This window comes from Ranitomeya imitator, chromosome 5, assembly GCF_032444005.1.
Source record: "Ranitomeya imitator isolate aRanImi1 chromosome 5, aRanImi1.pri, whole genome shotgun sequence".
NCBI classification, from domain to species: Eukaryota; Metazoa; Chordata; class Amphibia; order Anura; family Dendrobatidae; genus Ranitomeya; species Ranitomeya imitator.
The window spans coordinates 2,128,644-2,142,357 of record NC_091286.1 but is presented as its reverse complement, the minus strand read 5'-3'; the positions used below and the strand labels follow the sequence as shown (position 1 = coordinate 2,142,357).

Below are 13,714 nucleotides of genomic sequence, written 5' to 3'. Positions count from 1 at the left end.
TCTGGGGGTGTGGTATTTATCTGCTGATCTCTGGGGGGGGGGTGTTATTTATCTGCTGATCTCTGGGGGGTGTGGTATTTATCTGCTGATCTCTGGGGGTGTGGTATTTATCTGATCTCTGGGGGTGTGGTATTTATCTGCTGATCTCTGGGGGGTGTGGTATTTATCTGCTGATCTCTGAGGGTGTGGTATTTATCTGCTGATCTCTGGGGGGTGTGGTATTTATCTGCTGATCTCTGGGGGTGTGGTATTTATCTGCTGATCTCTGGAGGTGTGGTATTTATCTGCTGATCTCTGGGGGCGTGGTATTTATCTACTGATCTCTGGGGGTGTGGTATTTATCTGCTGATCTCTGGGGGGTGTGGTATTTATCTGCTGATCTCTGGGGGGTGTGGTATTTATCTGCTGATCTCTGGGGGCGTGGTATTTATCTACTGATCTCTGGGGGTGTGGTATTTATCTGCTGATCTCTGGGGGGTGTGGTATTTATCTGCTGATCTCTGGGGGGTGTGGTATTTATCTGCTGATCTCTGGAGGTGTGGTATTTATCTGCTGATCTCTGGGGGTGTGGTAATTATCTGATCTCTGGGGGTGTGGTATTTATCTGCTGATCTCTGGGGGTGTGGTATTTATCTGCTGATCTCTGGAGGTGTGGTATTTATCTGCTGATCTCTGGGGGGTGTGGTATTTATCTGCTGATCTCTGGGGTGTGGTAATTATCTGATCTCTGGGGTGTGGTAATTATCTGATCTCTGGGGGTGTGGTATTTATCTGCTGATCTCTGGGGGTGTGGTATTTATCTGCTGATCTCTGGGGGTGTGGTATTTATCTGCTGATCTCTGGGGGTGTGGTAATTATCTGATCTCTGGGGGTGTGGTATTTATCTGCTGATCTCTGGGGGTGTGGTATTTATCTGCTGATCTCTGGGGGTGTGGTAATTATCTGCTGATCTCTGGGGGTGTGGTATTTATCTGCTGATCTCTGGGGGGTGTGGTATTTATCTGCTGATCTCTGGGGGTGTGGTATTTATCTGCTGATCTCTGGGGGGTGTGGTAATTATCTGATCTCTGGGGGTGTGGTATTTATCTGCTGATCTCTGGGGGGTGTGGTATTTATCTGCTGATCTCTGGGGGGTGTGGTATTTATCTGCTGATCTCTGGGGGGCATGGTATTTATCTGCTGATCTCTGGGGGCGTGGTATTTATCTGCTGATCTCTGGGGGCGTGGTATTTATCTGCTGATCTCTGGGGGGCGTGGTATTTATCTGCTGATCTCTGGGGGGCGTGGTATTTATCTGCTGATCTCTGGGGGCGTGGTATTTATCTGCTGATTTCAGGGGGCGTGGTATTTATCTGCTGATCTCTGGGGGCGTGGTATTTATCTGCTGATTTCAGGGGGCGTGGTATTTATCTGCTGATCTCTGGGGGGTGATATTTATCTGCTGATCTCTGGGGGTGTGGTATTTATCTGCTGATCTCTGGGGGCGTGGTATTTATCTGCTGATCTCTGGGGGGCGTGGTATTTATCTGCTGATCTCTGGGGGCGTGGTATTTATCTGCTGATCTCTGGGGGGCGTGGTATTTATCTGCTGATCTCTGGGGGGCGTGGTATTTATCTGCTGATCTCTGGGGGCGTGGTATTTATCTGCTGATCTCTGGGGGGCGTGGTATTTATCTGCTGATCTCTGGGGGTGTGGTATTTATCTGCTGATCTCTGGGGGCGTGGTATTTATCTACTGATCTCTGGGGGGCGTGGTATTTATCTGCTGATCTCTGGGGGGGCGTAATATTTATCCGCAGATCTCTGGGGGTGTGGTATTTATCTGCTGATCTCTGGGGGGCGTGGTATTTATCTGCTGATCTCTGGGGGGCGTATTTATCTGCTGATCTCTGGGGGGTGTGGTATTTATCTGCTGATCTCTGGGGGGTGTGGTAATTATCTGCTGATCTCTGGGGGGTGTGGTAATTATCTGCTGATCTCTGGGGGTGTGGTAATTATCTGCTGATCTCTGGGGGTGTGGTATTTATCTGCTGATCTCTGGGGGGTGTGGTAATTATCTGCTGATCTCTGGAGGTGTGGTAATTATCTGCTGATCTCTGGGGGGTGTGGTATTTATCTGCTGATCTCTGGGGGTGTGGTATTTATCTGCTGATCTCTGGAGGTGTGGTATTTATCTGCTGATCTCTGGGGGCGTGGTATTTATCTGCTGATCTCTGGGGGGCGTGGTATTTATCTGCTGATCTCTGGGGGTGTGGTATTTCTCTGCTGATCTCAGGGGGTGTGGTATTTATCTGCTGATCTCTGAGGGGTGTGGTATTTATCTGCTGATCTCTGGGGGGGTGGTATTTATCTGCTGATCTCTGGGGGGGGTGTGGTATTTATCTGCTGATCTCTGGGGGGGGTGGTATTTATCTGCAGATCTCTGGGGGGGGTGGTATTTATCTGCAGATCTCTGGGGGCGTGGTATTTATCTGCTGATCTCTGGGGGGTGTGGTATTTATCTGCTGATCTCTGGGGGGTGTGGTATTTATCTGCTGATCTCTGGGGGTGTGGTATTTATCTGCTGATCTCTGGGGGTGTGGTATTTATCTGCTGATCTCTGGGGGGTGGTATTTATCTGCTGATCTCTGGGGGGTGTGGTATTTATCTGCTGATCTCTGGGGGTGTGGTATTTATCTGCTGATCTCTGGGGGGTGTGGTATTTATCTGCTGATCTCTGGGGGGTGTGGTATTTATCTGCTGATCTCTGGGGGGTGTGGTATTTATCTGCTGATCTCTGGGGGTGTGGTATTTATCTGCTGATCTCTGGGGGGTGTGGTATTTATCTGCTGATCTCTGGGGGGTGTGGTATTTATCTGCTGATCTCTGGGGGTGTGGTATTTATCTGCTGATCTCTGGGGTGTGTGGAAATTATCTGCTGATCTCTGGGGGTGTGGTATTTATCTGCTGATCTCTGGGGGGTGTGGTAATTATCTGCTGATCTCTGGGGGTGTGGTATTTATCTGCTGATCTCTGGGGGTGTGGTATTTATCTGCTGATCTCTGGAGGTGTGATATTTATCTGCTGATCTCTGGGGGGTGTGGTATTTATCTGCTGATCTGTGGGGGGTGTGGTATTTATCTGCTGATCTCTGGGGGGTGTGGTATTTATCTGCTGATCTCTGGGGGTGTGGTATTTATCTGCTGATCTGTGGGGGGTGTGGTATTTATCTGCTGATCTCTGGGGGGTGTGGTATTTATCTGCTGATCTCTGGGGGGTGTGGTATTTATCTGCTGATCTCTGGGGGGTGTGGTATTTATCTGCTGATCTCTGGGGGGTGTGGTAATTATCTGCTGATCTCTGGGGGTGTGGTATTTATCTGCTGATCTCTGGAGGTGTGATATTTATCCGCTGATCTCTGGGGGGCGTGGTATTTATCTGCTGATCTCTGGGGGTGTGGTATTTATCTGCTGATCTGTGGGGGGTGTGGTATTTATCTGCTGATCTCTGGGGGGTGTGGTATTTATCTGCTGATCTCTGGGGGTGTGGTATTTATCTGCTGATCTCTGGGGGGTGTGGTATTTATCTGCTGATCTCTGGGGGGTGAGGTATTTATCTGCTGATCTCTGGGGGGTGTGGTATTTATCTGCTGATCTCTGGAGGGTGTGGTATTTATCTGCTGATCTCTGGGGGGTGTGGTATTTATCTGCTGATCTCTGGGGGGTGTGGTAATTATCTGCTGATCTCTGGGGGGTGTGGTATTTATCTGCTGATCTCTGGGGGTGTGGTATTTATCTGCTGATCTGTGGGGGGTGTGGTATTTATCTGCTGATCTCTGGAGGTGTGATATTTATCTGCTGATCTCTGGGGGGTGTGGTATTTATCTGCTGATCTGTGGGGGGTGTGGTATTTATCTGCTGATCTCTGGGGGGTGTGGTATTTATCTGCTGATCTCTGGGGGGTGTGGTATTTATCTGCTGATCTGTGGGGGGTGTGGTATTTATCTGCTGATCTCTGGGGGTGTGGTATTTATCTGCTGATCTCTGGGGGTGTGGTATTTATCTGCTGATCTGTGGGGGGTGTGGTATTTATCTGCTGATCTCTGGGGGGTGTGGTATTTATCTGCTGATCTCTGGGGGGTGTGGTATTTATCTGCTGATCTCTGGGGGTGTGGTATTTATCTGCTGATCTCAGGGGGTGTGGTATTTATCTGCTGATCTCTGGGGGGTGTGGTATTTATCTGCTGATCTCTGGGGGTGTGGTATTTATCTGCTGATCTGTGGGGGGTGTGGTATTTATCTGCTGATCTCTGGGGGTGTGGTATTTATCTGCTGATCTGTGGGGGTGTGGTATTTATCTGCTGATCTCTGGGGGGCGTGGTATTTATCTGCTGATCTCTGGGGGCGTGGTATTTATCTGCTGATCTCTGGGGGTGTGGTATTTATCTGCTGATCTCTGGGGGGCGTGGTATTTATCTGCTGATCTCTGGGGGGCGTGGTATTTATCTGCTGATCTCTGGGGGGCGTGGTATTTATCTGCTGATCTCTGGGGGTGTGGTATTTATCTGCTGATCTCTGGGGGGTGTGGTAATTATCTGCTGATCTCTGGGGGTGTGGAAATTATCTGCTGATCTCTGGAGGTGTGGTATTTATCTGCTGATCTCTGGGGGGCGTGGTATTTATCTGCTGATCTCTGGGGGGTGTGGTAATTATCTGCTGATCTCTGGGGGTGTGGTATTTATCTGCTGATCTCTGGGGGGCGTGGTATTTATCTGCTGATTTCTAGGGGGTGTGATATTTATCTGCTGATCTCTGGGGGTGTGGTATTTATCTGCTGATCTCTGGGGGGCGTGGTATTTATCTGCTGATTTCTAGGGGGTGTGATATTTATCTGCTGATCTCTGGGGGGTGTGGTAATTATCTGCTGATCTCTGGGGGCGTGGTATTTATCTGCTGATCTCTGGAGGTGTGGTATTTATCTGCTGATCTCTGGGGGGCGTGGTATTTATCTGCTGATTTCTAGGGGGTGTGATATTTATCTGCTGATCTCTGGGGGGTGTGGTAATTATCTGCTGATCTCTGGGGGTGTGGAAATTATCTGCTGATCTCTGGGGGGCGTGGTATTTATCTGCTGATCTCTGGGGGGTGTGGTATTTATCTGCTGATCTCTAGGGGTGTGGTATTTATCTGCTGATCTCTGGGGGGCGTGGTATTTATCTGCTGATCTCTGGGGGTGTGGTATTTATCTGCTGATCTCTGGGGGGTGTGGTATTTATCTGCTGATCTCTGGAGGTGTGGTATTTATCTGCTGATCTCTGGAGGTGTGGTATTTATCTGCTGATCTCTGGGGGTGAGGTATTTATCTGCTGATCTCTGGGGGTGAGGTATTTATCTGCTGATCTCTAGGGGTGTGGTATTTATCTGCTGATCTCTGGAGGTGTGGTATTTATCTGCTGATCTCTGGGGGTGAGGTATTTATCTGCTGATCTCTGGGGGTGAGGTATTTATCTGCTGATCTCTAGGGGTGTGGTATTTATCTGCTGATCTCTGGAGGGTGTGGTATTTATCTGCTGATCTCTGGGGGGTGTGGTATTTATCTGCTGATCTCTGGGGGTGTGGTATTTATCTGCTGATCTCTGGAGGGTGTGGTATTTATCTGCTGATCTCTGGGGGGTGTGGTATTTATCTGCTGATCTCTGGGGGTGTGGTATTTATCTGCTGATCTCTGGGGGGTGTGGTATTTATCTGCTGATCTCTGGGGGGTGTGGTATTTATCTGCTGATCTCTGGGGGGTGTGGTATTTATCTGCTGATCTCTGGGGGTGTGGTATTTATCTGCTGATCTCTGGAGGGTGTGGTATTTATCTGCTGATCTCTGGGGGGTGTGGTATTTATCTGCTGATCTCTGGGGGTGTGGTATTTATCTGCTGATCTCTGGGGGGTGTGGTATTTATCTGCTGATCTCTGGGGGGTGTGGTATTTATCTGCTGATCTCTGGGGGGTGTGGTATTTATCTGCTGATCTCTGGGGGGTGTGGTATTTATCTGCTGATCTCTGGGGGTGTGGTATTTATCTGCTGATCTCGGGGGGTGTGGTATTTATCTGCTGATCTCTGGAGGGTGTGGTATTTATCTGCTGATCTCTGGGGGGTGTGGTATTTATCTGCTGATCTCTGGGGGTGTGGTATTTATCTGCTGATCTCTGGGGGGTGTGGTATTTATCTGCTGATCTCTGGGGGGTGTGGTATTTATCTGCTGATCTCTGGGGGTGTGGTATTTATCTGCTGATCTCTGGGGGTGTGGTATTTATCTGCTGATCTCTGGGGGGTGTGGTATTTATCTGCTGATCTCTGGGGGTGTGGTATTTATCTGCTGATCTCTGGGGGTGTGATATTTATCTGCTGATCTCTGGGGGGTGTGGTATTTATCTGCTGATCTCTGGGGGGTGTGGTATTTATCTGCTGATCTCTGGGGGTGTGATATTTATCTGCTGATCTCTGGGGGTGTGGTATTTATCTGCTGATCTCTGGGGGGTGTGATATTTATCTGCTGATCTCTGGGGGTGTGGTATTTATCTGCTGATCTCTGGGGGGTGTGGTATTTATCTGCTGATCTCTGGGGGTGTGGTATTTATCTGCTGATCTCTGGGGGGTGTGGTATTTATCTGCTGATCTCTGGGGGGTGTGGTATTTATCTGCTGATCTCTGGGGGTGTGGTATTTATCTGCTGATCTCTGGGGGGTGTGGTATTTATCTGCTGATCTCTAGGGGGTGTGATATTTATCTGCTGATCTTTGGGGGGACACCTCCCTGACCTCCCGTCCCCACTACTAGTCCGGGCCTCTCCTGCTCTCACAGTCTTTAGCTTAATGTGGATGTCCTGTTGTTACTGTAGTGTTCTCTGGTATCAACCCAGTTACTTCTGGTTATGGCCCTCTCCTCCATCTCTATAGGTGGTCCCCAACTGGTTTAGTAATACTATTTATATGAGCAGCAGAGGCATCTCCTTATCTTCAAGGCCCCTGCTACAAATCTTCACATCACATGGGCAGTGAAAGTGCCACACACTGGTGCCAGCTGTCACCATAAGACACAGGCCTCATCAGTGCCCAGGATACACTGAGCCCCTGCCCCAAGCCCTATCATCACCTCCTCCCTGACCAATCTTCTGCCCTGTCTCGGACCCCCCACAACTCTCGCTCCCTCAAACCATTTTCCACCCCTACTAACTCCCACCATCTGCGCTCCCTTGGATCCCCCCTACCCGCAATCCATCCGACCCCCTACACCCGCATTCCCTCAACCCCTCACCACCCGCACTCTCTCGGACACCCCTCCACCATCTGCCCTTCATTGGACCCTACACCACCCATGCTCACTTGGACCACTCATTTTCCTTTCCACCACCTACCCTTCCTCAGACCCCCTCCACTTGTGCTCCCTCCCACCACCTGCACTCCCATGGACCCCCCTCCACTCGCAGTCCCTCCATCCCGCGCTCCCTCCCACCACCTGCGCTTCCTCAGAACCCTCACCACCTGCACTCCCTCCCAACCACCTGTGCTCCCTCGGACCCCCTCCACCCACACTCCCTCCCTCCACCCGCGCTCTCTTGGACCCCCTCCACCTGCGCTCCCTCGGACCCCCTCCATCCATGCTGCCTCCCACCACCTGCACTTCCTCCCATCACCTGCGCTCCCTCTGACCCCCCTCCACCCGTGCTTCCTATCATCAGCTGTGCTTCCTCGGACCCCCCCTCAACCTGCCCTTCCACAGACCCCCTTCCATCCATGCTGCCTTCCACCACCTGCTCTCCCTCGGACCCCCATCTATCTATGTTCCCTCGGATCCCACTTTACCCATGTTCCTTCAACCACCTGTGCTCCCTTGGTCCCCCCTCCACCCGTGCTCCCTCGGACCTCTCCCTTCCTTCACCTGTATTGCTCCGCGCAGGTTGATCCCGGTCTCTATGGCGACATAATATGAGGCCTGGAGGAAGGTTCTCTGCAGCAGGAGGGCGAAGAACAACAGCACAGCCAGGACATAGGCGTTCTCCAGAAACTCCTGCGATGAAATGAAGGAAACCCCGAAAAACTCCGCCTGTGGGAGAGGAGGGCAATGAGGAGCCGAGCACAGGGGACACAGATAGGGGTACATACTGTAGTTGGGGTAGGGGACATCCACATAGATGGGGCAGAGGACGCCCACACAGAATACAAGGGTAGGGGACATCCACATAGATGGGGGCAGAGGACGCCCACACAGAATACAAGGGTAGGGGACGTCTACATAGATGGGGGCAGGGGACGTCCGCACAGAATACGAGGGTGGGGGACGTTAACATAGATGGGGGCAGGGGACGTCCGCACAGAATACGAGGGTAGGGGACGTCCACACAGAATACGAGGGTAGGGGACGTCCACACAGAATACGAGGGTAGGGGACGTCCACACAGAATACGAGGGTAGGGGACGTCCACATAGATGGGGGCAGGGGACGTCCACACAGATGGGGGCAGGGGACGTCCACACAGAATACGAGGGTAGGGGACGTCCACACAGAATACGAGGGTAGGGGACCTCCACACAGAATACGAGGGTAGGGGACGTCCACACAGAATACGAGGGTAGGGGACGTCCACATAGATGGGGGCAGAGGACATCCACACAGAATATGAGAGTAGGGGACGTCCACATAGATGGAGGCAGAGGACATCCACACAGAATACGAGGGTAGGGGACGTCCGCACAGAATACGAGGGTAGGGGACGTCCGCACAGAATACGAGGGTAGGGGACGTCCACACAGAATACGAGGGTAGGGGACGTCCACACAGAATACGAGGGTAGGGGACGTCCACACAGAATACGAGGGTAGGGGACGTCCACATAGATGGGGGCAGGGGACGTCCACACAGAATACGAGGGTAGGGGACGTCCACACAGAATACGAGGGTAGGGGACCTCCACACAGAATACGAGGGTAGGGGACGTCCACACAGAATACGAGGGTAGGGGACGTCCACATAGATGGGGGCAGAGGACATCCACACAGAATATGAAAGTAGGGGACGTCCACATAGATGGAGGCAGAGGACATCCACACAGAATACGAGGGTAGGGGACGTCCACATAGATGGGGGCAGGGGACGTCCACACAGAATACGAGGGTAGGGGACATCCACATAGATGGGGGCAGGGGACGTCCACACAGAATACGAGGGTAGGGGACGTCCACATAGATGGGGGCAGGGGATGTCCACACAGAATACGAGGGTAGGGGACGTCCACATAGATGGAGGCAGAGGACGTCCGCACAGAATACGAGGGTAGGGGATGTCTACATAGATGGGGCAGAGGACGTCCACACAGAATACGAGGGTAGGGGACGTCCACATAGATGGGGCAGGGGACGTCCGCACAGAATACGAGGGTAGGAGACGTCCACATAGATGGGGGCAGGGGACGTCCACACAGAATACGAGGGTAGGGGGCGTCCACATAGATGGGGCAGGGGACGTCCGCACAGAATACGAGGGTAGGAGACGTACACGTAGATGGGGGCAGGGGACATCCGCACAGAATACGAGGGTAGGAGACGTCCACATAGATGGGGCAGGGGACGTCCACACAGAATACGAGGGTAGGAGACGTCCACATAGATGGGGGCAGGGGACGTCCACACAGAATACGAGGGTAGGGGGCGTCCACATAGATGGGGCAGGGGACGTCCGCACAGAATACGAGGGTAGGAGACGTACACGTAGATGGGGGCAGGGGACATCCGCACAGAATACGAGGGTAGGAGACGTACACGTAGATGAGGCAGGGAATTTCCACGCAGATACAGGGGCAGGGGATATCCACACAGAATACGAGGGCAGGGGATGTACACATAGATGGGGGCAGGGGACATACACGCAGATGAGGGGGCAGGGGACATCCACATAGATGGGGGCAGGGGACATCCACATACAGTACAGACCAAAAGTTTGGACACACCTTCTCGTTTAAAGATTTTTCTGTATTTTCATGACTATGAAAATTATAAATTCACACTGAAGGCATCAAAACTATGAATTAACACATGTGGAATTATATACTTAACAAAAAAGTGTGAAACAACTGAAAATATGTCTTATATTCTAGGTTCTTCAAAGTAGCCACCTTTTGCTTTGATGACTGCTTTGCACACTCTTGGCATTCTCTTGATGAGCTTCAAGAGGTAGTCACCGGGAATGGTCTATCAACAATCTTGCAGGAATTCCCAGAGATGCTTAGCACTTGTTGGCCCTTTTGCCTTCACTCTGCGGTCCAGCTCACCCCAAACCATCTCGATTGGGTTCAGGTCTGGTGACTGTGGAGGCCAGGTCATCTGGCGTAGCCCATCACTCTCCTTCTTGGTCAAATAGCCCTTACACAGCCTGGAGGTGTGTTTGGGGTCATTGTCCTATTGAAAAATAAATGATGGTCCAACTAAACACAAACCAGATGGAATAGCATGACGCTGCAAGATGCTGTGGTAGCCATGCTGGTTCAGTATGCCTTCAATTTTGAATAAATCCCCAATAGTGTCACCAGCAAAGCCCCCCCACACCATCACACCTCCTCCTCCATGCTTCACGGTGGGAACCAGGCATGTAGAGTCCATCCGTTCACCTTTTCTGCGTCGCACAAAGACACGGTGGTTGGAACCAAAGATCTCAAATTTGGACTCATCAGACCAAAGCACAGATTTCCACTGGTCTAATGTCCATTCCTTGTGTTCTTTAGCCCAAACAAGTCTCTTCTGCTTGTTGCCTGTCCTTAGCAGTGGTTTCCTAGCAGCTATTTTACCATGAAGGCCTGCTGCACAAAGTCTCCTCTTAACAGTTGTTGTAGAGATGTGTCTGCTGCTAGAACTCTGTGTGGCATTGACCTGGTCTCTAATCTGAGCTTCTGTTATTTCTGAGGCTGGTGACTCGGATAAACTTATCCTGAGAAGCAGAGGTGACTCTTGGTCTTCCTTTTCTGGGGCGGTCCTCGTGAACCAGATCCTTTGTAGCGCTTGATGGTTTTTGTCACCGCACTTGGGGATACTTTCAAAATTTTCCCATATTTTCAGACAGACTGACCTTCATTTCTTAAAGTAATGATGGCCACTCATTTTTCTTTACTTAGAATTTGTATTATGGCAAGAAAAAAGCAGCTAACAGTCTATTCAGTAGGACTATCAGCTGTGTATCCACCAGACTTCTGCTCAACGCAACTGATGGTCCCAGCACCATTTATAAGGCAAGAAATCCCACTTATTAAACCTGACAGAGAACACCTGTGAAGTGAAGACCATTCCCGGTGACTACCTCTTGAAGCTCATCAAGAGAATGCCAAGAGTGTGCAAAGCAGTCATGATACAGGAAAGAAATATATCTTGGTACCGTGTTAGCCAGTAGATAAATATGTGCATAAATATGTGATTCTTCAGAATTTGTTTTAGTCTTTGCCTGATGAAGAGACGTATGTAGTCTCGAAAGCTTGCAATTTGTTACCATCTTTTCAGTTAGCCACTAAAAGGTATCAACCACTGAGGACTCAATTCTAAATATTTTTCAAAGCAGTCATCAAAGCAAAATGTGGCTACTTTGAAGAACCAAGAACATAAGACATAATTTCAGTTGTTTCAAACTTTTTTGTTAAGTATATAATTCCACATGTGTTAATTCATAGTTTTGATGCCTTCAGTGTGAATGTACAATTTTCATAGTCATGAAAATACAGAAAAATCTTTAAATGAGAAGGTGTAGTCCATAGAAATAAGCTGTCTGAGTATTTGATTGTTGATGCACCGGTGGTACCAGTACTGTATGTGCTACCCAAAATACATAAGGATTGTTTAACCCTCCCGGGAGACCAATTGTTTCAGGGAAGGGTTCCTTGTTTAGTAAAACCGCTATTTTCCTGGATCGGGTGCTACGCACCTATGCTATTTCAGCACGATCATATATTCGTGATACGAATGACTTCTTGAATAAGATTGATGATGTGACTGTTTCTGAATACTGAATGACTTCTTATAAACACTGCCTGAAACTTTTGACGGAGTATAATATTTGATACTAGAGTCGTTCTTCATGCTCTAATACGTACCCTGTCTTCTGAAGGGAATTACGCTACTGTTTTGGGTTAGCTTCGGACCCGTTTAATCAAAGCTGGTGGCAGCTTACCGTGTGCCGGCCTTTGGGTGTTGTTGTAGCGACTGCGGCGTTGATAATTATTGTTCCTGCCTGAGTGGGAGTAGTTTATCGCGTCGCTGCAGTGTGCCCAATAGCCAGTACATAGCAGGCAGCCTTTCTGGCGACTAATTACCCAGGGTGCAGTACCTAATCTGACCTGAGAGTAAGGGGGGCGCCAGAGAGCTGCAAGTGTTAAGTGGAACTGTAAGTGGGATATGCATAAATCCCTGCAGTTCGTGGTATATTGAAGAGCAGTGGGATACCTAGAATAAGCTCCTGCTGTAAACTAAGAGGTCAATAGCCTTGTGTGTGTTTTTTCACCACATTGTGGAGTGGAGGGATAACTAAGATAAGCCCCCCTGCACATGTGATAGCCGTCTGTTGGCCTAAAGTCACCCCGATCTGTGACGTGGGGGTGACGGTCACGGTGTTAATCGTGACATGAGCGTATTCCATTTGTTTCAACGTATAATTCAGCTAGCAATCAGGTTGATAGGATTCTAAAAAAAACATTGGTCTGTTTACAACATGGTTTACCGTCAGTTTCGGCTTTTGGATATTACCCTCTGATGTCATACCGAAGGGGACGGAATTTAGGTGATAGATTGGTAAAATCGGATATTGGGACATCAAAAGCTTCAATTCAACAGACCTTAAGCACACCCCGGAATGGTAATTTTCCATGCGTGGGTTGTGCTTGCTGTAATAATATGCTGAAAGGTGAATTTTTCTATCATCCTCATACGGGTAAAAAGATTTTTTTGAAGGAACGATATACCTGCACCTCCAGTTTTGTAGTCTATATGATTGTATGCCCATGTGGTTTGGTTTACGTGGGTGAGACTACAATGGAGGTGAAGGCCCGTGTCAGTAAGCAAAGGAGCACTATCAGGACAGGACTAACTGATTTGCCGATCCCTAAACATTTTTTAGACAATAAACATTCGGTCAACCAATTACGATTTAGAGTGATAGACAGTGTCCCTACCCTGAGAAGAGGAGGTGACAGATTAGCACTATTGAATAGGACGGAGATGAGATGGATTTATGTGCTGGGTCCTTACAACCCAGGGGTCTGAATTTAGTCTTTAATTTACAGGTATGTGTCTCTAAATAATAGTTCTGCTCTTCCTCTGAGGTGTTGCAGCGTCACCACTGGTGTTTTGTTTTTATGTATTTAACACTTTTTTGTACATATTTTATTTTTTGTTTTCTCTAATAGGTAATTGATGTGACAGTCGGTGGACGGACCACTGGAGTTCTTGGAAACTGTAGTTGTGATTATGGTCTTCTTTGAAATGGAGAATACATGGATTTTGTATATTTATCTTTGGTTCATCGTCTCCCGACTGCCTCATTACATATGTATAAGGTTTGCTTTGCGATTGGGTCCGGCCATTTTGCTGGTTTTGGTTAGACCCAATATGTATCCTGTATATTATCTGTATATCTGAATGAGGTTCCGCAGTAATTTCTAATAATATCATTGAGGCTGCTGTCATGTAGTCGCGGTCACGTGGGTCCGCGCT

At 49.3% G+C, this 13,714-nt stretch overlaps 1 protein-coding gene across 1 annotated transcript in view; it reads right to left on the bottom strand.

Moving 5' to 3' along the window:
• ABCC8 (ATP binding cassette subfamily C member 8) overlaps positions 1 to 13,714 on the bottom strand; it is a 434,375-nt gene that overhangs the window by 330,413 nt on the left and 90,248 nt on the right. Inside the window, exon 7 of the mRNA XM_069768187.1 lies at positions 7,911 to 8,075. Within this exon, the coding sequence (XP_069624288.1) occupies positions 7,911 to 8,075 (165 nt within the window). The remainder of the gene's footprint in view (positions 1 to 7,910; positions 8,076 to 13,714) is intronic.